This window comes from Anopheles coustani, chromosome X (assembly GCF_943734705.1).
Source record: "Anopheles coustani chromosome X, idAnoCousDA_361_x.2, whole genome shotgun sequence".
Taxonomy (NCBI): domain Eukaryota; kingdom Metazoa; phylum Arthropoda; class Insecta; order Diptera; family Culicidae; genus Anopheles; species Anopheles coustani.
Genome location: NC_071290.1, coordinates 9,862,728 through 9,887,613, shown reverse-complemented (window position 1 = coordinate 9,887,613; position 24,886 = coordinate 9,862,728). Strand labels below are relative to the sequence as shown.

The window sequence follows — 24,886 nt, the reverse complement described above, 5'->3', positions numbered from 1 at the left end:
TCGTTGTAAAATATTTATCTGAAAAGTGTTTTTTATAATAAAATCATGTGAATTTCACTATTGAAACAACAACATATACTAAACAAGCTTGTACGCTCTTTACAGTTTCTGACAAAACAAAACATCACACCTTAAAAACTAACAAAGTTTTCAACAATTTTCTGTAACTTTTGTGTTAAACAGTTTTCGAGTTTTTAGTTTTTTTATATCGAAACCAATTTCTTGTATGAAAAGATTTTCAACCAATTACATCAATTGCAGCAGTTATAATTATCGGGTTCGTAGATTCATAACAATCAAACTGTAGCTATACTAAACATGTCCAAATTTCGCCCCAAAGACGTGTTTTTCATTTTTGCTTCACCCGTTGTGAGACGAAGCACCTAGATGTATGCAATGGGATGTATTCACCTTTTGCGTGAACCCTTTAAATTAGATGTCACGTTCAGTTTAAGAACTTCCTGGTGTATTTCAAACTATACGCAACGCCCTAACACAGTTTTTACATTTGTAGATGCAAATTCCCGCGAGCTTCCTTAAATTCACAAATTTCTAGCAAACTTTCTCTTTCGGTAGACCAACCGCGGTCGCCACAAACTCTTACTGTGCAGCTTTATCGATGTGTCGACAACACATTGCTTCAAATACTCGTAAAGAGTTCGTGTATCACCATTTGCATACCTGCAGGCGCAAATTGGGGGTAAAATAAGGTGATAATGATTTGTGCGAAGCGCTCATTTGGTATTCTAGCAAAACATCAATCAAACTAACTTGTGCCTATCGACAGGTATGTTTCAATCCGTTGTAAAAACAATTTTGAAAGCGTATTTTTAATAACTTTATATATTCATATTAAATTCTCCCATTTTTAGAGAAGGACAGAATTGAAAAGTGGAACAAAAACAGATCACTTCGAGGGAATAATTGATGCATTGGAGGCAAATATTTTGGACCTTAGTTCAACAGAAAAGCAGAAGCCTTTTGGGACAAAAGTTTGATAACCATGGTTGGCTCAGAGGGCCCCCACAGCTGTATCGCTTAATCCCATCCGCTAGATTCACGACCATACGCCGCCTAGCACTAGCATTGCGGTTTGCCGCTCTGCTGGCTTCTGCCATTTATGAAAACATGGGCCAGTGGAAGAACGGGAGTGTCCGGAACTTTGTCGGTCGGAACCGTCTACCGCATGGCCCGTCCTTTCCCCCCTATAAGCCCACCCGGCATCCAGCGGCTCGGAAGCGGAATTCATTAGTGGCCTATTGACTGGCAGCCGCTTCTCGGAAGCGGCGTTCTAAGCGTATTTACGAAATTGCCATCGCTCGTGCGATCCGGAACATCTAGGGGGCCCCGGGAGATGCTGAGCCCCGATACGGTCTCAACGGAGCGGAACCACGGCGGGACGACTATCAACAGACGATCCATCACACGTTGCACCTTTCGGTCTTCGGTGCGACGCGGATCGACGACGGCGACGACGACGATCCAGCTTCCACACGTTGTCGTTTGCGTGCGTGTGTTTGTATGTGAAACCCGGGCAGGTACGAGAGACCGTCGAAGAAAACCTGCGAGGGCCAATTTTCCTCTTCCCAGCGGCCTGACGTGTGCGGCTCAACCGGGGGCCGTAATGGGAATTGCTCAATTATGAGGTTAAAGAAATTGCCATTCTACACCGCAGAGGCCGAGCCGAGCGGTGGAGACGTCCCGGGGTCCGACGCTCCACCTCCCCCCCCCGGTGAAAAGCTATTGTCAGCCCGGGCGGATGCGGCAGTAGTCAAAACGGTTTGAATGCGCGGCCACGAAATCAGCATTTTCATCACGTTTGAAGATATTTTCAGGACATTATTAGATTTTGCCTGTAGGCTTTACTTATCGTTAGTAATTCCCCAAACCGAGACCGAAAAACGGGGCGCGATCCGTGTGCTCTAGCGTCACCGCACCGCCAGCGTCCCGTTGCGTTGTGTCTCCCTCCTCTCTGCATCTATGCATGCTTTCTCATGCCAACATTTTCCTTTTCCCCACCCGAACACCGCTCGGAAGCGCTTTGATCACGCCGCGCGGATGCGGGAAAGCGCGCGAAGCGCATCTTCTTCGCCATCTGAAGCGCTTGCTACGCACGTCGTGGCATTTTGTTGCGGTGCCAACCGGTCGCGGCGAGGCTTTCCGGTGGAAAACTCACGGCTTTGTAGCGCGCAACGAAAGAGATTGGTTAATCTGAACTGCTTCCGGAGATCACTCGCTCCCTCCATGGCGACGGAAACGGATGGTAAAGAGGAAAAGAGGAGAGCAAAGAAGCTTCAGGCCCACATACACCTCCTCCCCCACACCCACCCCCAACACAAATTTGTTTCGTTTCCGTTTCCAGCGTTCGGGGTGCGCATCGACGGAACCAAATCAACCACTTTCCAGGGAAATTTCTCCTACACCTACACCTTTTGCGTCCTACCATCCTACCATCAAACCCTTCTGTGTGGGTTTTGAGGCCACAGGGCCTGGGGGTCGTTCCCTAGCGAATTGCACCAAACACCAGGCGCCTCCATCGCGTGCAATAAAATCCATTGTTCGAAATTGGGGGGGGGGGGGGGGGGGAGGGGGGGGCGGGGGGGGGGAGGAAAGAAAATCGAGGAATACTTGTGCGGCCCGCCAGCTTTCAAATACATACATACGCGAACAAAAAACAACATATGGAAAATCGCCCACTACACATCGTCATGTATATGTGGGTGTCTGATTGTCATCATACGTCACCGATAAACCAGTACGGTTTTTTTGCGATGCCAGGTAAGGTGAGGCAGGTTGCATTCCTTGAGCGTAAACCTTTAACTTCTTCCATTGCACTCCATAAAAACATTACAAATATTTACAGTTTGAATCATTATTATGTTGATAAAAATTAACAAAAAGGAAAAGCTCCAGATGTTTCGTTTGGCAATGTTTTTGGAAGGTTCTTTTTCGCGTACGACTTTGAACAGTTGTGAGGAGAAAACACTTTTAACTTTGTGGTTGACAGTGTTACTGCTGTTTTCTGAATCATAAATGTTACTTTTACTTAAAATAATTTTGTTTAATTGTTGTTAATTGTTTGAAGTGAATTCTTCAAAAGAAATTATTTTGTGAATACTCTTCGAGGTGAAATATTTCAAAATAATCAGACATACTAACTAACTACCTAAAAAGCATGTAAAAGGAACTCAGACTGCTTATATTAGCAATGCTAGTGCGTTTTGATTCACCTCATCTGAAGCATCTTAATCAGAAGCTGGCAAACGATCGAGTTTTGTCTGGAACTAAAACTGTTTCGATTATGGCAATAGTTTTTCTCAGGGTGTTTGTAAATTACATTCTATCCAACTGAAACCTCCTTGAATTTTGTAATTTTTTATACAAATATTGGTTACTAAAAACTACTAAATTTATTTGAACAAATAGAGGAATGCCAAAAAACCTTGTGATATTATGTTGAAAGTTAATAGATAATTATAGTTTTAAGAGTATGACAAATTGAAAAATCCTTCGCAATCAACGATATGCTCTGAACAGTTCGATCTGGCATACATTGATTTGAGTTAATTAAAAAGATGAGTCAAACATGTTTCATCCTTTTTCCAGGAAGTCAGAAATTCAGCCTTTTCTCTTCTAATTAATGTTTTGTGTGCTGGCGTGGAATAAACATTAGTTTCCCTTTCAAATTTATTGAATAATTGGTAGCAAACTCATATTTCGCTCATCAATATAAACTCTTCTATTTACCTCAGATAATATGATAGGCCAGCTCGGGTATAAATACTGTACAGCAACGCAATATGTCATGCAAAGCTTCTATTGGTGTCAATCAATGTAATACAATGCCTCTATTAGTGAATTAATGCTCTTGTTTCCATCCATCCGCGTCAATATCCATTAAAACTATTAGTAGCAGACCAGATAAATGTTAATAAACGGACCCAAAAATGATTTATAAGGATACATATGAAAGTCACATCATTATTGTAGCACAACACAAGCAACAACAACTCAACTGTTTTATAACAATGTTCGTCAATACTACAAATCATAAGTCAAATTAAGCTACATGGTGCCACAGTCTAATTTTAAACATTTTTTTTAAGTTTTTCTATTTATTTTCGCGTTAGTGCTCACTTATCAACCATTTTTCTTATCCCAAAAAACGTCGAACCTCCGCTTTTACTCATTTTTGACAAAGGTTTTAAAAAAATCTAGGCAATTTGAACAAATTTTAGTCAAATTCTTTTATTGAATAAATATTTATAAAGTTTTTACAGTCCTTATGAATGGATAACACAATTTAAGCTTTTAATAGCTCCATTTACAATTATCCTTTTATCACATTCACATTTAAATCATCAGGAGTTTTTATTTCACTAAAATTCACTTTAAGTCTTATAGCAACTGGACTCTCATTTAGCGCACTTTCAATGATTTTTCATAAGATATTTGGCACGCTATGATTTACTAACAGTTTTTGTATTTGTTACGGAAAATTTAGCAGGTATTTATCAAATTATGGAGAGCAAACTAGTTTTCCAAAACTACCTGTTCAATTGCAATATCTCTCTCAACATGTATAATACCTTAAATTATAGTTTAAAAACGTTTCATGATGATTTTAGATTCAATTTGTTGTGCCTCGTTTTCTCCGTCAAATGTTACTGTAGAGCCGTGAAGTTTACTAAACATACTACACCTTACCTCACTATCCACTACTTTCTTCAAGATGTTTTCCCTCCCGCAGTGTGAGTCGAAGTTGAACATGCATCCGACAGGAGGTGCACAATTGGTTCACCACAAATGGAATGTCTCCCCCCCCCTTTCCCGATCGAATGTGGTTTAGTGGTTTTCTGCGACGTGCAACGTGTTGATAACGTTCCGACATCCTCATAGCAGCAGGGTGGCAAAATCCCTCAACGCACCTGGACGAAACCTGGTGGTTGTAGAAAAGAGACATATTCTGCGAGTGAAATGAGACATCATCAGGCATCACGAATATAACGCAGCGAGCGGTTTAACCATTAATTTGGATACACCGAAACTCCCTGTCCCTGTGTGCGGTGCTGGAATGGAAAGGAGAATGGCGGCTGGCGTAATGGAGAACCGTTACGCTGACCAAGTGCGCATTTTCGGGCACACCAATTTTTCGGCCACCAATGTAAAAAAACACCAATTTGTACACGCGACTGCCCATCGCGTTCGCCCATCGACCATCAAACACCATGGCCCGGGACAAATTGGCTCATCCTCGCTCCATCCTGTCATCGTTCGGGTGCACGGGAATGCGGAGGGGATTGTCTAGTGTGTGTTTGTGAGGGTCTGTGTGCCGTCGTCCATCTGCGGCCTTTCGAGCGACGAGCAATACGAGGGTAGGGATTCCTGGGGCAATACACACACCTTAGGAGAATAATGAGTTTTCAATTAAGTACTAGTAATTTTGATTTTATCAATTCGTTTCGTTCGTTGAGGTTAGAACTAGTAACCTGTAGATGAATTTCTGTATGTTTTAATCCACGAATTTTCACGAAAACAAAATTTACAAACATCAATTTTTGGTAGATCTGCATCTGATTGAGGCAAAACGCACCTGTGCTGGTGCTAAATGCTCCATAACAAAGGAGCAATATGCCCCGCTGCTCAAATAACTAAATTAGAATCAGTTGAAAAGTTTAAACACTGCCTATGATTTAAATCACCGAAGTAAATTATATTCAAAGGAACAATGCTTTTAATGTATCAACATCTTTTTATTCTCAACGATGAATGCATTTTTATTCAGTTTGTTAACGAAGTGATGTAGTTTGCTTCGACCTACGGGCTGTATTATGCCTCCGGTCTTAGTTAAACATATTTTCAATTCAACTACGAGTAATTCTGTATACTAACCGAGAATTCTACATGCAGTTTGAAGCTCAGATTCTCATGAACACGTTGGCTGTCATGTTACCCAAAAGTGGGTGACAGCAGCAATTAGTTCTTTAAAGTTTTTGACCCATAATTAAATGAAAATGCAACATAAAAATTTTAGTAATATTTAGAATCAATTCTTTGGGAAGCTTAGTTATTGCTCAGCCTTCAAAAATCGTTGGTTTAATAAATGTGTTAGGCAAATTTTATTAAAAAAGATTATACTAAAAATGTGTGATAAAAACACTTGGCAGTCAGCGTGTTAACAGAACTATTTAAGTCACGCATAAAACAACGATTTTTGCTATATTAATGACTCAGCGGAGTGGTCAGCAAAATGACATCAGAACATATCCCAACTGGAGAGGTTCTTATTTCGTTTTTATTTCACGCTTCTACTGATGTCAAACTTTTAGCTCACACTTGCAGGGTGACTACTTTTTGTTCGCAACCAAAACGCTATTTTCTTGACATATTGGAAACGATGCGTTTCGCATCCGGGGGTGCATATTACCCCAGCTACCCTTACGGTCCGCACCTTTGCAAAAATTGTTGCGTCCAAACGCATGCAACCAGTTCTAACCGGTTTGCAAAATTGCTGCAACTCAAAAACCCTTCCGCATCGTGTGCGCTCGATCCAACACCACACTCGATACACACACACACACGCGCGCACACACAAACACACCGCGTCACAAATGGGTTTTTGTAAAACGGGAGGAAATCGAGGAAAAAATCTGCTCCACCATGGCGCTGCCAGGGCTTCACTCGTAGTGTTTTTCCTGTGTGCTGCATTTTTCATCAGCCTTTCCCGTTTTGACGCCTTCCCCCCCCCCCTCCTTCCCCCATCCCTCCCGCTTTGGGAGCAAGCGAAGGAGGATGCGAAATGCGCCGGAAAATAAATCTCTTCAAGCGGCGGCGCTTCGGGCGCAGATTTTTATGTTTCATTTAACTTATATTTATTTTTATTTGCTCATACCTTCTTTTTTTAATTTTCGTTAAGTTCTTCCCGGTCCTCGGAGGGTTTGCAGGCGCACTAGTTGTTGAACCATAAGCCCTAACCCACGGGTGTTGCTGGGAAATCGGTGTGCTGCACAGCTCACTGAACAGAAGCCTAGCAATCACTACGAGTTCTTCATTTCGTTTCTTTCTCATTTTTTTTCTTCCCCCTTGTACGCCTCAAATATTATATTTATATTTTAACCACCCGCCATTGGTTATCGTGCGGCCAAGATGCAGCATTTTTCGTTCCCACGGTTTTCTTGTTTTGAGTAGTTTGGTTGGAAGGAGGTTCGGTCAAGCAGACACGCATTTCATGCCTCAACTGCAACGTAAGCTGCAAGGCAAATTATCATTACGTGCTCCACCGGGTTCTCATGACTGATAAAACCATGAGCAAACGGAGAGTTCATCTGGTTCTGGTTCGATCTGCCACAGCCCGTGTTGCACTACATCGTCTAACCGTCGTGTAATGTGCCTAGACGGTAAGCTTCCACAACACGCTCATTATCATTGAAGCTGGGAAGGTGACGGGGGGGGGTGGCATATACGAGATCCAGCATTCTTTTTTTCCAATCATCATCCTCCCCATGCGGAAGATAGCGGCTCGTTGCGTCCGTTGCTGCGCGATAACAAGAAAATCCCCGGTGGAAAACACGGACCAAATTACGAAACCCATTGCGGCGGGAAGGGGGAAGAAGGAGGGAGGGAGTTAGTTCCTCCGGCAAGGAAACAATGCTTATCACCAACCTTCCCGGTTCCCTGGAGCGCCTGAATTGCCCATCGCCCCGGAGATTTTTAACCCCAACACGACACCACAGCACAATGGCAAGCGAAACAAACAGAAAACGAAGTATCGAAAAATGTCAGCGATGCACAGTGGGGCAAAAGCGGGATGAAATTACCAACGTCATCTTTGGCTTCACTCAAAATGAAAAACGTTTTCTCAAACTTTGAGACGAGGCTAGGAAATTACCCGAATATGAGAGCTAATATACTTCCAGGTTTTAAGTATTAAAACATCAAAGTCAAGTCTTTTTCAAATAATGGGTGAATATTTAACACGTTGACTGCCAAACGCTTTTAGCACACTTTTTTAGTACAATCTTTTTTAATAAATTTTGTTTACAACATTTGTTAACACGTTGACTGCCATATCACCCAAATGTGGGTGACAGCAAAACTCAGTTCTAAAAAGTTTTTGTCCCATAAATACATGAAAATGCAACATAAAAATTATAGTTATATTTTATATCAATTCTTTGGGAAGCTAAGTTTTGGTTTAGCCTTCAGAAATCGTTGGTTTAGTAAATGTTATAAATAAATTTTATTTAAAAAAATTGTACTAAAAAAATGTGCTAAAAACGCTTGGCAGTCAACGTGTTAAACCGACGGTTTTGGAAGGCCTAACAAAGACTTTGGTTCCCAAAGAACTTGTTTTCAATATTACTATAGTTTTTATGTTGCATTTTCGTTTATTTATGGGTCAACAACTTTTTAGAACTAGTTCCTGCTGACATCCACTTTTGGGTGACCTGGCAGTCAACGTGTTGAAAAAAAACTACCATGCGACTCCATCATGACACATTCTGTGCACTATTTTTGGCAATCCAACTCTCTATTGAAAACTACAAGCACACATTTACTAACACAACTCAACTTTTAGTGTCAAAATGCACAAATCCAATCCACATTCCCCAACTCTTACCCGAGGAACAGATCAGAGTATCAGGTTTATTGTCGTTCTAAGTTATGGAAATGTGTTTTTCTTGATTTCGTTTGTATAGATGTAAGATTCTGGTAGATGCCCAACCGCAGTATGTGCATATTCTATCAAATCCATTTCTGTTGTTTCTTAAACTGGGATCTTTCAACCTAATCAGTGTAAAGATATATCTCAAAATTTCGACTCAGGATTCCTTGGCGATATGCAATGGGAAAGATTCAATTCATAGCAAACTTATTTGATGTCTTGGACCATCAGATTAATTAGTTTAGATAATCTCAAGATGAATTCCTACATCTTTTATGCAGTGAAATTGTTTTTTAAACACTCAAATCAACAAACCCTGACCATATCTTAGCAAATTCAAAACCAAGACTTTACATGATAGAATATTTTAATAGCAGCTCTTCGTTGCATATAGATGGATTATATATAAATGATACTGTAGGCAACCATATGAATGATGAGCGTTTGAAGTATGTTAGTTTTGCACAGGACTATCACAATAGAAAATGTATAGGATATAAACTATTATTTTGCAGAATATACTAACATTACCAAAAAAAAAATTGACAAATATTTTATTGGTAATTTTGTCCCTAGAATTGGTTCTAGTCGCTCCATTGTGCGTTGGTGAAAGCCGTGCTTACTGCACGAATGAAAACCTCGTGCAAAAGAAATAAGGTAGACACAACCCGTATGGAGAGGGAGGGGGAGGGCCGCGAACAAGGCAAGGCAGGGCAGAAAAAGGCGGGTTTAATCGCAGTTGACCTCGATTCCGCTTACAAAACCCCTAGCATGGTTCCGTTTCGATTCAAAGCCTGCATCGATTGTCCTATTTTACCTAGGTTTCGGAAACCGTGGCGCTTTGTTTTCGCAACACTTTCTGCGCGGAAAAGCGGGAAAAACATGGCTGACTATAACCGCAGCGCTTGGGAAAGCCACACGGCAGGAGGAGGGTGGGTGGGGGAAACGAAATAAACATGGGTTTGGGAGTGGGAGGGTTTGGGATGGGGTGAGGTTTCGGCAGTACGATACATCAAAAAAACAACAGCACACTAAAGACACACACATACACAGAGAGAGAGAAAACAAACAGATTCTAGCACCAAAAGCGACCGAACCTGAACCGAAGCTAGCTCAGGACACGGACGTGTTTGGTTCCAGTTCAGTTTCTTGAGCGTTGGTTCGCGGCTAGCACTCAGCAGCGCAGACCAGCGCACCACATCAATCGGGAAAAACAGCGAAGTGGCAGTGTGCAGCAGTGTCTTCAGCCGCCAGCGCCACATTACCCACCTGGGATGCTCTGCTGGGAAGGCGCCAGCGACTACGATGCACCAGCGACCGCGTCCAGCGCGCTGCCCTCGCAGGCACTGCATGCCAACACCTTCACGCACTCGAGCCGGAAGTCCAGCGTGCCGTTGGTAAGTCCAGCGAAGCATCTTCGCTTTCGAGGTTGCGGATCAACCGCACTCGTTCAGACAACACACTATGTCGGTTGGCCTAAAGACTTGTGAAGTGCGAATTTCCCCAGTCCAAGGCTACGAAAACCAACACTCGAGCTCGACACGCTAGGAAGCTGTAGCTAGCAAGGAAAAGTTGCACCAGTGGAAACACCCTGGTGCTCTTCCAAACTCTGCGCGGTACAAAAGAGCGTTTCGATGTCGCTGCGGTCGAGAGTTTATCTCCCTGGTGGAATTGTTTCCGATAAGAACCACCTTCCGCAAGCGGAATCAGGAACGGAAGGTATTTCCGGCGTCAATGCACGTGCTTCAAATATTTTAAGAACTACAAATCGAGGAAGGATAAAAGCAACCCTCTTTCCCTTCAAGCGATCAACCCATTGAAACAATCACAATCCTACCGATTGCATAGTGAGGCACTGTTATTAAAGTAAACGCCAAATACTGTGAAAAATGGTTAAGAAACTTTCCATTCACAAAGTTGAGTGAGAATCCCATGGAAAGTGAGCTCGAAAAATCGTAATGACAATGTCTATTGCGCCTGAAGAAGAAGGTAAGCGAATAGGGTTATAGAGAATAGTTAAACTAGTTCCCAAAACGATTGCCAATGTACTAGTGATGCGCGTTCTGAGTAAGAATGAGTGAGAGAGTAGCATAATCCTCTTTGGAGCTTCTTTTTGACTGAACAGAAAGTCGAATCTCAAAAAAGTGAATGAGTATAAGAGTTGTTAGATGCAACAGCGATTTGAATCCTAAGTAATAGTTAATCATCACCCCAGATATTTGAGCTATAGATTCGAATCTCCATTTCAATCAGGGATTCGAATCTCAAACAGTGATTCGAATCTCCAACAGGGACTCGAATCCCATAAGAGTAATTAAAAGAGCGAATAAAGTAGAAAGAAAGTGGAATAATGATGTGTTAGGATTCGATTCCTTGTTGCGGATGTAAATCTCTGTAGCGACTAGTAACTGTTTTTCTCACTCTTGGGATTCGATTTCCTACTTCAGTATTGACTCCTCCCTTCGGATTCAAATCGTTATGACAACTAGCGACTCTTTTACAAACTCATTCCCTCTTTGGGAATCATCTCTGTTTGAAGGATTGAAAGATTTAAATCGGTGTGATAATTGTGCAGACTAATTCAATTCTCTAAAAGGAGTGGCATTTATCGATGTTTAGTGCTAAAATTGCAGTAAGATTTTAACAAGCTGCATGCTTTTATCAGCTATCCTTGCGCTATTATTTTGAGGACTCTTTCTCTTCTCCACATTGCCAGGATTGAATAGATTAGTCAAGAGACATATGTAATTTCTTCTTTATATCTGTGTTCAACTAATGTCTGGATACTGCCATTTCGACTAATCGTCCAAAGAAAATGGAAGCCATTTTTTACACTCCAATTACTGTTTCATAGATTTGTAGTTGTAGTTTCAGTACAGTTTCAAAGCCCAGACTTTGGTGGTACTTATTTGTTCCTAACACTAGAGTACAGTGCTTTGTAGCAGTAGTTACCATTTTGCAACGCTCTGTTTTATGATTTTAATATAGTGTTTTGAAACGGTCACTTTTTAAATGATCTCTCCAACGATATCCTTCTCAAAAGTATACTGCACCTTCGGTACCGAACGCCGAGAAATGCTGTACAACGCTCTTGCCCCGGGCAACGCCAATTGTAGCTGGAAAAACCTAAACGGCGTGACACATTGCACCAAACCTGTCTAAGCTCATACCAATCCCAGCTGGAACCTTCAAAGTGCCGCACTCATAGTAGCAGGACCTACGGAATTCCCGCACGTGGGGAGTCACCATCGAGCGTTCCGCGCCGCGGGGCCTATGTAAACTTTTGCCAAATCCCGTTGATTTCCTTGACAGTATGGATTATACAAACTTTACTCGGGGCCTCGAGCTCGACACTGGCGGTGCGGCCTGACGGAGGGCAATCGATTGTGGATTGTTGATTTCGCCATTCCCATTTCCCACCCTATCCCCCGACCGGCGACACGGGGGAGTCCTTTGCTTGGGGATTATTGCGAGGCATCCGCAAAACCCCGGAAATACTGCTCACTACGATGGGTATGGGGGGGTGGAAGGTAGGAAGCAACGCACTGGAAACAATACGATACAATCATAAAGTGTGCATACAACATAACCATTTCTCACTCGCTCTTCCTGCGCTGCCCGTTTGATGTCGACTTCCGACCGGCTCGCGGCGCTCCGAATATCCATAAATCAGCCCTAGCTCGGCTGCCTACGACTCCACCCTCGTGGAGCAAAGGGGCGAGGGTGAGGAAGGTTCGGTGGTTCTTCGGCATGAGAATTCCGCTCGAAACCGTTTGGCTTTCCGTTCGACAAACACCTTGGCAGGCAGGCCAGCTCCTGCCTATTTCCGGCAATGTAGGTTTTAGCGTAGCCTGTAACCGAAACCGTGAGGGAGGCGCAGAGCCGTACCCAAATTTGCAACACCTATAGACAGGGCACGGCATGCCGAGACACGAGCCGACAACCAGCCGAGCGGGTAATAAATAGAGAGCCCAGGTCTCGAAACCAGCAGCGGGCGCTGCAGCGACGCAAATGGGTCACTGAGTCCGCGGCTCATTCGCTTAGCGATCGTTGGTGAAGGCAGTGTGCTGGAGCGTGCCGCTCCGGATCGGTGTACGCCGTCAGGTTCCGGCAGATCTCTACACTCCGCCCGTGAAACGCATCTCATCCTGCCACGTGTCCGAATTTTTGGGACGTTTCGGAGCAAAGGAGCTGGACGAGGCTCGCAAATTCGCGGTCATCTGAGTGTCAACCACTGCCAGGAAGGAGCGTCGGGAGCTCGTGAAAGCCAAGCTATACCAGGTTCTCCCATCCTGGTATCAATTCGCCTACTATTGCTAGCCAGTACTTGCCGTGTAGACGATGTGTAGACTATGAAAGTGGCGCGCATAGGTGTGCTACTCTGAGTTGCGGAACGAGTTCTAAGTGACGCACGAGCGGACCTTCAACCCTACCATCACCATCACCTACCAACCTACCAGCGCCAGCCATGGCCTACGAAGTGCAAGTAAATGTCCATCAAGCATTCGTTGTGGTGACCACACACACTTCTGTTAGCAATCATCTTTCCCGACCGGACAGTGCCGTCGTGTATCAATCCTCAATGACGCAGTTCCGGCAAGGAGCGGGACTAACAGGAACTATCACCTTCTTGAAACATTCAAACATGTGATCATGTGCTTGTGTGTGTATGCGTGTGTATATCTGTTCAAGTGCTTCGCCATGAAACGAGGCCAGAAGTTTGCGAGGCAAAAGTATTCTTGGCCTAGAGCACGTTTTTCTTCGTGACTGCCGAAGCGAGGTGGAAGGAGAAGCTTTTCCGTGTAAACAACGGCGGTTTCCCGCTGCCATGGCGACGTCTGCTGACGGTTTGACAGCCAAGGATTTTGCTCCAATTATATGCAAAATGAGGTCATAGTTTCTACCCATCGGAATTATTGCCAAAACGGTCTGCCCGGGGTGGAAGCAATAGTTTTAGTTCTCTATCGGTTGTTCGTTCCTTTGTTTATTTCTTTCATTTTTTTTCTGCAAACATTGTCATTGAATTGATTAATTAGATTTGTGTTTGTGATGTTGTGTTCCGTTGCTCGCCAGTCCACGTACAGCGTGCTCGGTAGGTTCGAATACACTTTTACCATCCAGTCGTCGCAGAGAACCTAAGAGACGTACAAATTCTACGTATTCTTATCATCGTCTTTGTATAATGAAAGATTTTTGGGCTACGGCGATAAAACAGGTTACAGTAGGAGAGCATCTGGGGGCCATTTTGAAGTTTTTGAGGGCTTTGAAATTCAACTAGCTGTTGTGCATCGACCCATTAGAAAGCCGAAGGCTCGTTGTGGAAGACATTAAATTAGGCTAGAACTGGTTAGCAACTCCTCTAGGCACAAATTCAACGTAAATCAAAACGCTGCAAATCAAAAATGGCGACCGATCGTATTGTCTTCCAAATTCTTACACTACAACTTAAGCGCAACCCAGAGCAGAACTAGAAGAGCATTTGTGTTTCCCGTTGTAGTCTATTACTCCTGCAACAGTCTCACAATCAGAGGCGGATCAATTCTTCCTCGACCCTCAAGTTCCATCGTTGACTAATTTTGTTTGACGACGTCTTCAAAATCAACGAACAGTGTTGCTTAACAGTCTTCCTAGTATTTAGAGTTTTTTTTGTTTCTTCAAATTTGCTTTTATCTTCTTCGCAATAATTCATGAATAATTTCATAAGCAAACATGTTATTTGACATGACTATAGATGTTGAGATCATTGTTTGAATAGAATTTGTGTCAAAGTATGTCTTAGAAAAAGATTTTAAACTCCTTTCTTTCAAGATAACGAACACTCTCTGGTGGCATTAGAAATAGCCGATGTTATGTACTTCTCAATTTAATGTGGTGAGTCTACATCAATGTTAGGCTTTTCCTAATATCAGTCCTCAGTCCCTGAGAACTTCATGAATCATCAAAGGATCAGAGTCCCAAACCGTGGCTTAGTGTCCTTAAAGGAAGATCTATTCGTTATATTCAAAATGGCAGGCTATGAGGCAGTAAGACAAATACTATTCCAGATATCAGCAGAAATTGTTCAACTTCGCTCGTTCTATATAAAATTGCCTCATTATTTAAATAACAGCAAAACAAAATACCGACTTCGATGTCGATGTAACGTTTTTGTTTTCGAATTCTTATTGAAAGCCGGTGAACAGAAGGGTTTATCGATTTTGCATTGGCCTGACAATCCTAGTGAGACTTGGTCTCCCGCCGAAGTGTGTGTTTACTGTGACCTATTCGAGCGGGGACATTATATAGAATGAAAGGTGGTCACACTCGCAAAGCTTCTGGCTCGGTGTGTCCGGAGTTCCGCTGCACCTTATCGATTATCAGACCTGAAATTTCAACACTCTGTTTAATTGGCCCATCCCACGGCACGTAAAATATATGAGCACGATAATCAACAATTATAATTATCGTTAATTTGTTCTACAAGTGCCAGTATGGGTGAGTGTGTGTGAGTGCAGTTAATATAGGGTCAGAATCGAAAATCCTTGGCAAGCGCAACAACGGGCATGCATATAGCGAAAGGTGCACCTGTGCCGTAGCAAAACAGCAAAGGCAGCAAAACCATAGGCGAGGAGGGCGAGGGGATACTGCGTGACATGAAAGCAATCTAGCCACCGACCACTACCACCAAGGATCATAACTCAGTACCGGCGGAACTAGTTCCGCAAAACTTGAACCATTTCTCACCCGGCAGGAGGGTGGCGGAGGGGGCTGGTTAGTTGTTATTTATTTTCACAACTTTCGCCGCTATATTTAAAATTTATTTAAGCTACTGCTCGCGCACCGGTCGGGGTAGCTGAGATTGCCATTTTTTTTTTTTTTTTGCTTCCAGCCTTTGCCCGAACCCCGGGTGATTAATCCTGAACATCCCGGAAGCAGTCTTGGAGAATACCGATGGGGAACCATTAGCATTCCGTGTTTGGGCCGGTGGCGACACGGCAGTGGAAGGAATCACATCCCTTGAACATGAAAGCGCTCAACAGCATGCTCTCGAAATGGCTGCCCTGCCTGCATATTTCATTCACATCGCTTTTGCAGTTTAGCTTGCCCCTCCGCCCCCATTCCCACCGCCCCGTTGTTTGTCGTGACTCGCACAATTCCCTTGCGGACTGGCTGGCTCCGGTCCGGTGGCTGAAGCAAACCGCATCGTCCCGACAACAACCCGTCCATTTCCGCAACCCGCTGCCACACGCCATGACCATGATGTGGCCCTTTTCCGGATGCTATTGCATGGCGGCGAAGTAGTGAGGGGAAGAAGCGCCATAAATGATGCGCAATCTATCCCGAACCTGCCCAAGGTATCCCTCTACGGTTGGCGGCGAGTGTCTGACACAGCAGCAGCACCTAACCATCAGTCTTCCGAGCCGTCCCGAAGCCGATGGTAAAATTCACCTAATGTTGTGTATCACTGGCTGACTGGCCGAGCCCCGACGACGGAACTCCGACGGGCAAGAAGTCGAACGGAGTGATGAAGCGTTGCGAGGGTCATGAGCGAGCAGTGGAATAGTTACACAAAAAAAAAAAAGAAAAGAGGGACCAAAGCCACAGTCTGGCTACCGCTAAACCATTTCCCAGGTCGGTCTCCCTTGTGCGTCCCTCTTTTCCGGCACGGTGCCATGACGTAGTCATCGGAAAGAGCCGGAGTCGTCCATTTGTTCAAGCAACTGAAACCGCAGATAGCTTCAAACCATCCCCTGGGGTTCCGACAGGACGAAAACGATCGATACGGTTGTGGCACTGGCTTCGGTTCTTTACCGTTCGCCCGCCTTCTGCACCCGACGCGGTGTGGAACACGTCGTAATTTCCAATTATAATTAATTTTAAGAGATGTGAACGCGGCTTTACCTTATCTCTACACTTTGAGCAAATGCCAAACTGCGAGCAGGTGTGTGGTGTGGCGTACCTGTGAGCTGTAGGATACAAATAAAAGGACAATACAATACTCTCGGGTTGACAGTTCGAGTGTTGATGTTTATTTTTCTGTTCTACCTCCTTTCTACCTCAGCCCTGGAGCACGACCACACATGCCACGCACAATATGGAGCAGATTTCGGGCCCACCGGCCAAGACCGGCACGTTCTACCAGACGCCCCGCTCGCACCCGTGGCGGCCAACGATGGGGTACGAGGCGGTGGAAGTGACGCCGCTGCACGAGCAGCCCATCACCAATCAGCTGGTCGCCTCGTCCTACTCACCGTCGGCCATGTGTGCCGATCCCGTCACCTTTCCGAACCTGGTGACCGGCTTCGAGCGGAACCCGCAGCATGCGGCCCGCTCCGCCCTCTACACGCGCTTCACGCCCAACGAGTGGACCACCTCGAACGTGTGCACGTACGCCGACGCGGACAAGAACCGCAACTACTCGGAGAAGGTGCGCTCGGAGGCGGTGCGGCTGATGCGCGAGACGGACGAGAAGACGTCCCAGGGGCAGCGGGACGCGGCCCGCCGGCTCGGTGAGCGCATCACCGACATCACGTTCTGGCGCAACGAGCTGACGACCGAGCTGGAGAAGCTGATCGCCGAGTCCGCCCAGCTCACCGACACGAAGCGCAACGTGCAGAAGGCCCTGCAGGACCTCGAGCCGCCGCTGCACATCGCCCAGGAGTGCCTGTACCACCGGGAGTCGCGCAAGGGCATCGAGCTGGTGCACGACCACGTCGAGAAGAGTCTGCTGGTGGAGGTGGACAACTTGCGCGCGAGCCAGGAGAAGCTGTCCCAGCTGCTGGCCAAGATCACCAAGCAGCTGGCGGACTGCCGGGCGGCCCAACACTCGCTCGAGGACGACATCAGTCACAAGGAGTCCGCCCTCGGTATCGACTCCATCTGCCACCAGGTAGGTGCTACTACAAACCAACCGTTTTTAACCCCGCCAAACATGCGAATTGCATGTGAAAAGAAATCTAGGCGTGATAATCATACAGATGTGTATGAGAGACTGAGGATGTTAAGATATAGATAGGTTCAGAGAGTCATGAGGAACCTGAAAACCTTATATGGGGGCTCAACCGATGAATTTGGAAGTCGTAAGGCTGGGGTAAGCAGTCGTCTGCATTGAACTAAGAAATCAAACAGCAATTCGATTGCAAGAAAAGCTGTCAGAGGTCGAATAGTCGTCCACGAACAGTTTAAGAGGTCAACCGGGAAATGTGAACAGAGGATAGACAGAGGTCGGAAAGAAGAAACCGTCCAGGAGAGATATGATGAGGCTGTAAACGATAATTCAATCGAGATAGTGCGTTATGTCCACAGAAGTGTTGGACTAAACTCAGTTTACTGTGTGTTAAAACACACTACCAGGCACTTAGGTTCGCATAAGATGGTTGGTAAGACAATCAATGCAGTTGAAAAATGAGCTGGTCGCAAGCCATATGAAGCTATACCAAGAGTAGGTATTCCAGTTCGGGATTTAAAAAAAATAAGAAGTGACCACACAGCTAGAATGTTAGAACAGGTCCTTCGAGGGTCGGAATAAATGATCAGGAGTCCGTCTGAGTTGGATTAAAAAAGAAAGGTTCATAAGCATAGTACACATGGTGGTAGATATGTATAAAAAAACCAGATAGGGGAGGTAACGATAGAAGCAAAGGTAGAATTAAGAACACGGAAACCTTGCAAATAAGCTGCACTAACTGCGAGGTATCCTTTCCACTCGACAGCTCAACAACTACAGCCGGGGTATCAACTACTATGGCGGCATAGAAAAGTACGATCCGACCGTCAGCACCCCAGGCACCTGGTCCGGTTCAAGCAGCACGCGAATCAACAAGTAAGCTGCACCCGGGTCCGACCAACCCATGTTCACGGAACAGAGTTCTGATCCATCCTGATCTCCCCTTTCCAGTTCCCACTCGGAACGCTCGAAATCCTGCCAGCTGCGCAGCGACGCGGAATCACTCATCAATGCCGTCGCCACCTCCGTCTGGGATTGCTGGAGCAACACGAACAACGCGTTCAACAACCGGGCGTCGGAGATGCTGGAGGCGAAGAGCAAAATGCAGCTACATCTGCACAAGGTAGGGAAAGAGGGGAACACTACGGGATAGAAAGAAAGTCCACTTTAACATGCAATAACCATTTGATCACTCGCCACAGACCCAACAAGAGATATTTGACGTTGAGAAGCACATCGAGCTGTTGCGCAAGGCGATTAACGACAAATCAAATCCGATGAAGGTAGCGCAGACGCGTCTGGAGGCGAGAGCACATCGTCCGGGAATTGAAATGTGCCGGTAAGATGCGCGGCATCTCAATGCCCATGACCCGAGCGATGGCCATGCATTCAAATCAATCTTCTTGTCCATTTTCTATTCCCAACACAACCTAGCGATAACGCACATCTGCGTCTCGTCGAGGAGGTGTGCACCATTCAGGACTCGGTTGCCACTCTGCATCGCAAGCTGCAGGAGGCGGAAGCGCAGCACCAGCAGCTGCTGCGGACGAAATCGCAGCTCGAGAGCAACCTGAAGCAGAAGGTCGATGCGCTGTTCATCGATCGGGAGAAGTGCATGGGGCTGCGACGCTCCTTCCCGGTCAACAATACCATTAAATACTAACAAACGTACCAACAGGGCACCGAGAACGACATGCACCGCCAATAGCCTAAGAAACTGCACAGCACCGCCACCGAAGCAAAAGAAGGAAGGACGCCTAGCTTGTCACGAGGCTATGCTTATCGTTATACGTTTATATATATACATAATTGATGAAATTATTTGATCACCTGGTAGCCTGGTAACCTGCCGAACACCCATATATGCAACAAAATAAAGCTCCATTATGTTGATCGCAATAAGTTATCACTTCTGTTGTCATCTATCGAACAGTTAACACGTACCTTCTTTCGCTCCGTCAGGCCCTTCTTTTACTCGCGTTGTTCCACAATTAGTAACCCGGCGTAGTCACTGTTATAACCGCCGTAGGTCACTCGAACATCATCGAAAAACGCATCCAACCGCACCACGATTTCACTAAACACATGCATCCACCGCTTCAACCACTATCACTACTCCACGCTTGAACCCGCCGAAGCGGCGACTGATGGATCGATCTCCCCCGTCCCCTCCTGCTGTGGAACCAGCATCCACTTTTCTCACTGGCACTGCACCTCCGAACACCATGGCATCTCATGCCGCGATAATATTACCGCCGGAAACGCCGAAATTCTGCCTCTCTATATTTCGCACTGCCGCCGAGCGGCCACTGTTTCGGAGATGCAAGCATTTGTCACCAAGCAAATGGGTATTGACGATGCCACGGTTGTGAAACTGGGTGCCGCTAAACAAGGAGCTCAGCACCCTGACCTTTATCTCATTCAAGGTCGGCTTGTCGCTGGAGCACAAACTGAAGGCTTGTGGTCTTCAAGGAGTTTATAAATCGAAGAAGCACCACCCATGGTGTACTTACCGCCTCTGAGGATCGTTCTGGCTTGGAGATGGGCACTTCGGGGCATGGTCAAACAATTCCAGTACCAGCCAGAAGGATAGATTCACCAAGCACCATCTTGTCACCATCCCATCACAACAGCAGTCTACTGGCCAGCGACACCAAATTTTCACCCGACCGAGTACCCCCGCCCCCCGCACCTCACGAAGTGGCTCCTGGATCTACCAAAATGTCCGAGGTCTGCGCACGAAAAGCTCCGATGTTCGACTGGCGGTATCAATATTCGATAATCGATATTGTGCTTCTCACCGACACCTGGCTTGACCTCTCGCTGCCCTCCAGCCTATTCTTCGATCTGGACCAATACACGGTGTACCGATGCGATCGGAATAATGCAAACTCTACACGCACACGAGCTGGAGGAGTGCTCATTGCGTGCTCTCATCGCCTTCCCTCGCACAAGCTGCGTTCTAATTATCTCTCACTGGAAGCTGTCTGGATCGATGTGTACGTGGGCGGTCAACACATCATCATCGGCACCATCTACATCCCGCCCTACCTCAGTAATGATCGCAGGACACTTAGCGACCACCTGTCCTGCACTTCACTCCTTGCGTCGCCTCACCTGCCGCCTCCATGCTCACCGATTTACTGCACCTGCATGATCTTCACCAGCTGAGTGGAATTCGCAACATGAACGATCGCCAGTTCGGACATTGTACTTGCGAACTCAGCTGCCGTCGCCTCCTGCCGTGTTTTTTCAGCCGTCGAACCTCTTTTGCCCGTGGACCCACACCACACGCCGATAGATCTAGCTGCGCCTCTCAACCTAGCTTTTCTAGTCGAGCTAGGATCAACACTCCCAGGCTCCGTAACTTTGCGAAAACCAACTTCCGCAAGTTAAACGGCATCCTCTCCCGCGTCGATTGATCTTTTGTTTTTCCTTGTACGACCATCGACGAAGGGGTGCCGGGTTTCAACGCCGTATTAACTCAGGCAATCTCCTCGTGCACTCCTTTCCTTAAACCCCGTCCATCCCCTCCCTGGTCTGACCACACTTTACGGTTTACGGGCCGGTCTGAGTTGGCACCGGGCTTATTGGGCACCCCCAGCGGTGCTATACACGTCACATCGTTTCCGGTGGGAGTCGATCGGGTTGAGCGTGCAATCCGTAGGCTCAAGATATCTTATGCACCGGGCCCGGACGGTATCCCGGCCTGTGTCCTTAAACTTTGCAATTCGTGTCTGGCGCCTATACTAAGCTCCCTTTTCGAGCGTTCGCTTACTATTGGTGTTTTCCCCCAGATCTGGAAAACTTCTTGGATTTGCCCCATCCACCAAAAAAGGGGACAGATCCTCAGTCTCTAATTATCGCGGCATCTCTCTTCTTTGCGCTTGTAGCAACGTGTTCGAATCCGTCGTTACTATTCTATATACGCTCTGAGTTAAGCAATCAACAACACTCTCCGATCCCATCTGCGCTCCTCTTCGTCCTAGATTTTCCCTTTACCCCATCACCATTCTCTTCCTCTGTCCCTTTTCTCCAGCAGTTCTCCTTGGTTTTGTGTTAGTTAAGGTTAGTTAATAAGTCGCGCAAGATTATTAAACCTTTAAGGTGGACAATGTATGTTAATAAAAATAACAAATAACAAAATAAATGGTCATTGAACAAGAACCAAGGAAGAAACGAACAAGGTAACCGTTACGTAAAGAAACAACGAATATACATATGTGTTGCAATTGATGCATGTATAGCTGTATAACTAGAAAAGCTCTATCTGTCTGTTTATTATTATCACCACAAATGGAATGTGTACGTACTGGACCGACGTCATAACAAAATCATCACTAGCTTAAGCAAAGCGTTAACAGTCTTCTCCTGAAGATTAAATGTCAAATGTGTTTCCTCTCCAACTCCCTACTGCCGTACCGATTTGCTGTACGTCGCGGACAGCCGGAAGCTACTCTTGATTCTCCAGCATAAAGCTTACCATCGCACGGTATCGCTCAACCATGGCCCCGTAGATTTCCTCGCTGTCCTTGCTGGGATCGCACACGCGCGTCACAGAGTGTGGCAGCAGCTCGGCTATAAAATCGTAGTACGATCCCGGACCGGGTGTCCGGTCGCACTGCTCCTTCGACCTAGCCACGCTCAGCACATACTTGGCCCGGTACGCCGCACCGCACAAAGCCGCCTCGGTCGTTTTCTGGATGTAGACCGGCGCGTTGAACACATCCGAGACCACCTGCAGGATCGATCGATTGGCCGAGGCGCCACCGGTGGCGAGAATTTTCGTATTCTCACCAAAGCTGAAACCCATCTCGGACGCGTACGCCTTCCGCGTTAGCATTTGGCCTTCTACGAGGGCACGAATTTCGGTCTGCGAGGAACTATACTTGAGGACGCCCTTCGCTAGCTCCACGCTAGCCAGGCTAGAGTTCTTATTCCAGCGAAGCGATCCTTTAACCGGTGGAAGAATCTCCTTCGAGATGAAGTGAAGCGCCAGGTTGCCAAAGTTACCGCGCGGTGTCGAGTCAAGCAATTCGCTGAAATTTTCCCAGTTATCGTTCGCTTCCGACCGCTTGAATATGTCCCGCACCAGCGAGCCATTCCGGAAGCTGTAATGGAAAAGGGTAAGGTTAAACAACACATCCTGTTGGTAGTGGAAGATGAAATAGCATGCACAAAACACAATGACATGCAACTGAGGTGGAGTAAAATCGAATCAAAATCAACCAATAATCCTATCGCAAATCGCGAAACACTCACCACAACAAGCCCATGAAACCATCATCCGTTGGATGCACTAGTACGTGTCCTTCCTGCAGATTGGACGGCGTGTCCAGCTTCATCATGACCGTATCGCTGGTACCGAGCGAAAGCGCTAGCCAATCCTGACCAACGTTCATTCCGGCGAGAGCGGAAAGATTGTCACCGGTAAACGCCACGATCCTGCAGGCGGGGTTGAAATTATATCGCTGCACGAAGAATGACCCTACCGTGCCGACAATGGTGTCCGCCGGCACTGGTTGACCCAGTTTCGCGCTCAGGTCCGGGGCACACGCCGCCAGGCACTCGTCCGACCAGTTGCGTGTTCGCACATCCAATAAGTTCATGCCGGACCCGTCGGAGCAGTCGATCGGTGCCACATCGCCAAGGAATATCGATGCCAGGAAGCTGCTCACGAGCGAGATACGCTCGGTGTTACGATAGCAATCGGGGCGTTGTTGGAAGATTTTGCGAATCTGCGGGCCCGTAAAACGCTCATAGCAACGAGAGCCGGTGATTTCCACCATCTTCTCGCGACCTCCTACAGCCGTTTCCATCTCTTCGCACTGCTTCGCCGTCGTGCAGTCCATCCAGATCGGTGTACGATGCATCGTAAAGGCCGAGTCATCCAGCTGTGTATGCAGAAATTTATCCGCATCTAAGTTGCGCAGTGTTTCAATGCCCGATCGGGACCAGTACAGCGACCCATGCTGCTGAGCGGATCCACTTAGTGCCACAACCGTGCTCAGATCCGCGCCCTGTACAACGATGCGGTCCAAAACCATATCCAGCGCCTTGATCCACATGACTGGTTGTACAAAAAATCTTAAAGAAACATTGAGCAACAAGAAACAAATAGAATCAATATCGTTCACACTTTAAAGATTCCGAATAACTTACTCATTTTTAGAAGATCCAACATTTACACCGCCAGTCGTTCGAAATTCTGGTAGATCAGAATCAAATTTAACCTCCGCATGAGCAACATTATCTAATCTTGTGTTTAGCAAGACTGCTTTCAGCTGTAAATAAATAATCATATAAGAACATGCTTTCAATTTCCATTCATTTATATCTCAACTCATTGCACATTACAATATTAGTAAATAGTTGTTCATTTACAAATAGAGACAGATCCGAATATGGATTGTATACTCCAAAGAAGAACGGTCGATCATAAGAACCGTTACATGTCCTACTATCAGTAGAGTTTCAACGGAACCCGGAAAAGTGATTATTGAAGAACAAAACAAAAACAAACTTTAACTTTATAGTCGGTAGGACAAGGCCCTACGTTACGGTGGTATTAAATCAATTATTTTGAAACACTCAGCTCTGGCGAGCAATAGCCACTGATAGGAAAGTTTAATTTGAGCAGGTGACTTTAACAACCCCCCAGATAACGGCTGTTGTAAAACAACGTTATGCACGTTGCGTTAACCAGTACCGGAAGGGCATATTATCATCGTGGGCTGATCCATAACGGAGAAGAGAAAGGTCGTATGAAGGTTTGTATATTTGAACGTAGATTTACCTTCTGAGTGCTTAAATCCAGCCCGAGGTAGGTTTCGTTTTCCGATTGCATATTTGCCTTTGTTATTTGCTAGCCGGATGGTAACAACTTTAACTAACTCAGACGCACCAAACTACACCGGTGATAATGTGAAGCAACGTTCAGCGTGCAACCTCAGGGTCGTAAGGCGCTAGATCGACTGATCGCGTTCAGTTTCCGAACGACTTTTTATGAACTCCAGCACAATCTACAAACTCCAGCCGATAATGAGCTGCCATATAGCGCTGGAAATCAACGACGTTTCACTCGGTACGCTCTGTTCGTCACCGAGCGATCGACACCGTAGCCGCACTTGGCAGATGATTTCATCCGCTGTTTTGACATTTCTCACCGACAACAAACAACGCAAACAATCGAGATGCTGTCAAAATCAGGCGTTTCTTGCACAATAGCGCCAGCTGATCGAGAATATTTAATAAGAAATTTTCAAAATCCATTCTTACTAAAACGCGAGTACGGT

General features: G+C 45.9%; 2 protein-coding genes across 2 annotated transcripts; one reads left to right on the top strand and one right to left on the bottom strand.

The window, feature by feature from the left end:
• Positions 1-9,939: 9,939 nt before the first annotated feature.
• LOC131269704 (tektin-3-like) lies at positions 9,940-19,254 on the top strand. The gene is made up of 6 exons (XM_058272197.1): positions 9,940-10,062; positions 16,707-17,534; positions 18,358-18,467; positions 18,543-18,714; positions 18,794-18,930; positions 19,026-19,254. Exons 1-6 carry the CDS (start codon positions 9,940-9,942, stop codon positions 19,252-19,254), a joined length of 1,599 nt encoding a protein of 532 aa, XP_058128180.1.
• A 2,565-nt stretch (positions 19,255-21,819) lies between these two features.
• LOC131269703 (xylulose kinase) lies at positions 21,820-24,726 on the bottom strand. Its single transcript, XM_058272196.1, has 4 exons — positions 24,388-24,726; positions 23,754-23,875; positions 22,854-23,678; positions 21,820-22,702 (listed from the first exon to the last, which is right to left on the bottom strand). The coding sequence occupies exons 1-4, from the start codon at positions 24,436-24,438 to the stop codon at positions 22,045-22,047; spliced, it is 1,656 nt and encodes a 551-aa protein (XP_058128179.1). The 5' UTR covers positions 24,439-24,726; the 3' UTR covers positions 21,820-22,044.
• Positions 24,727-24,886: the final 160 nt, after the last annotated feature.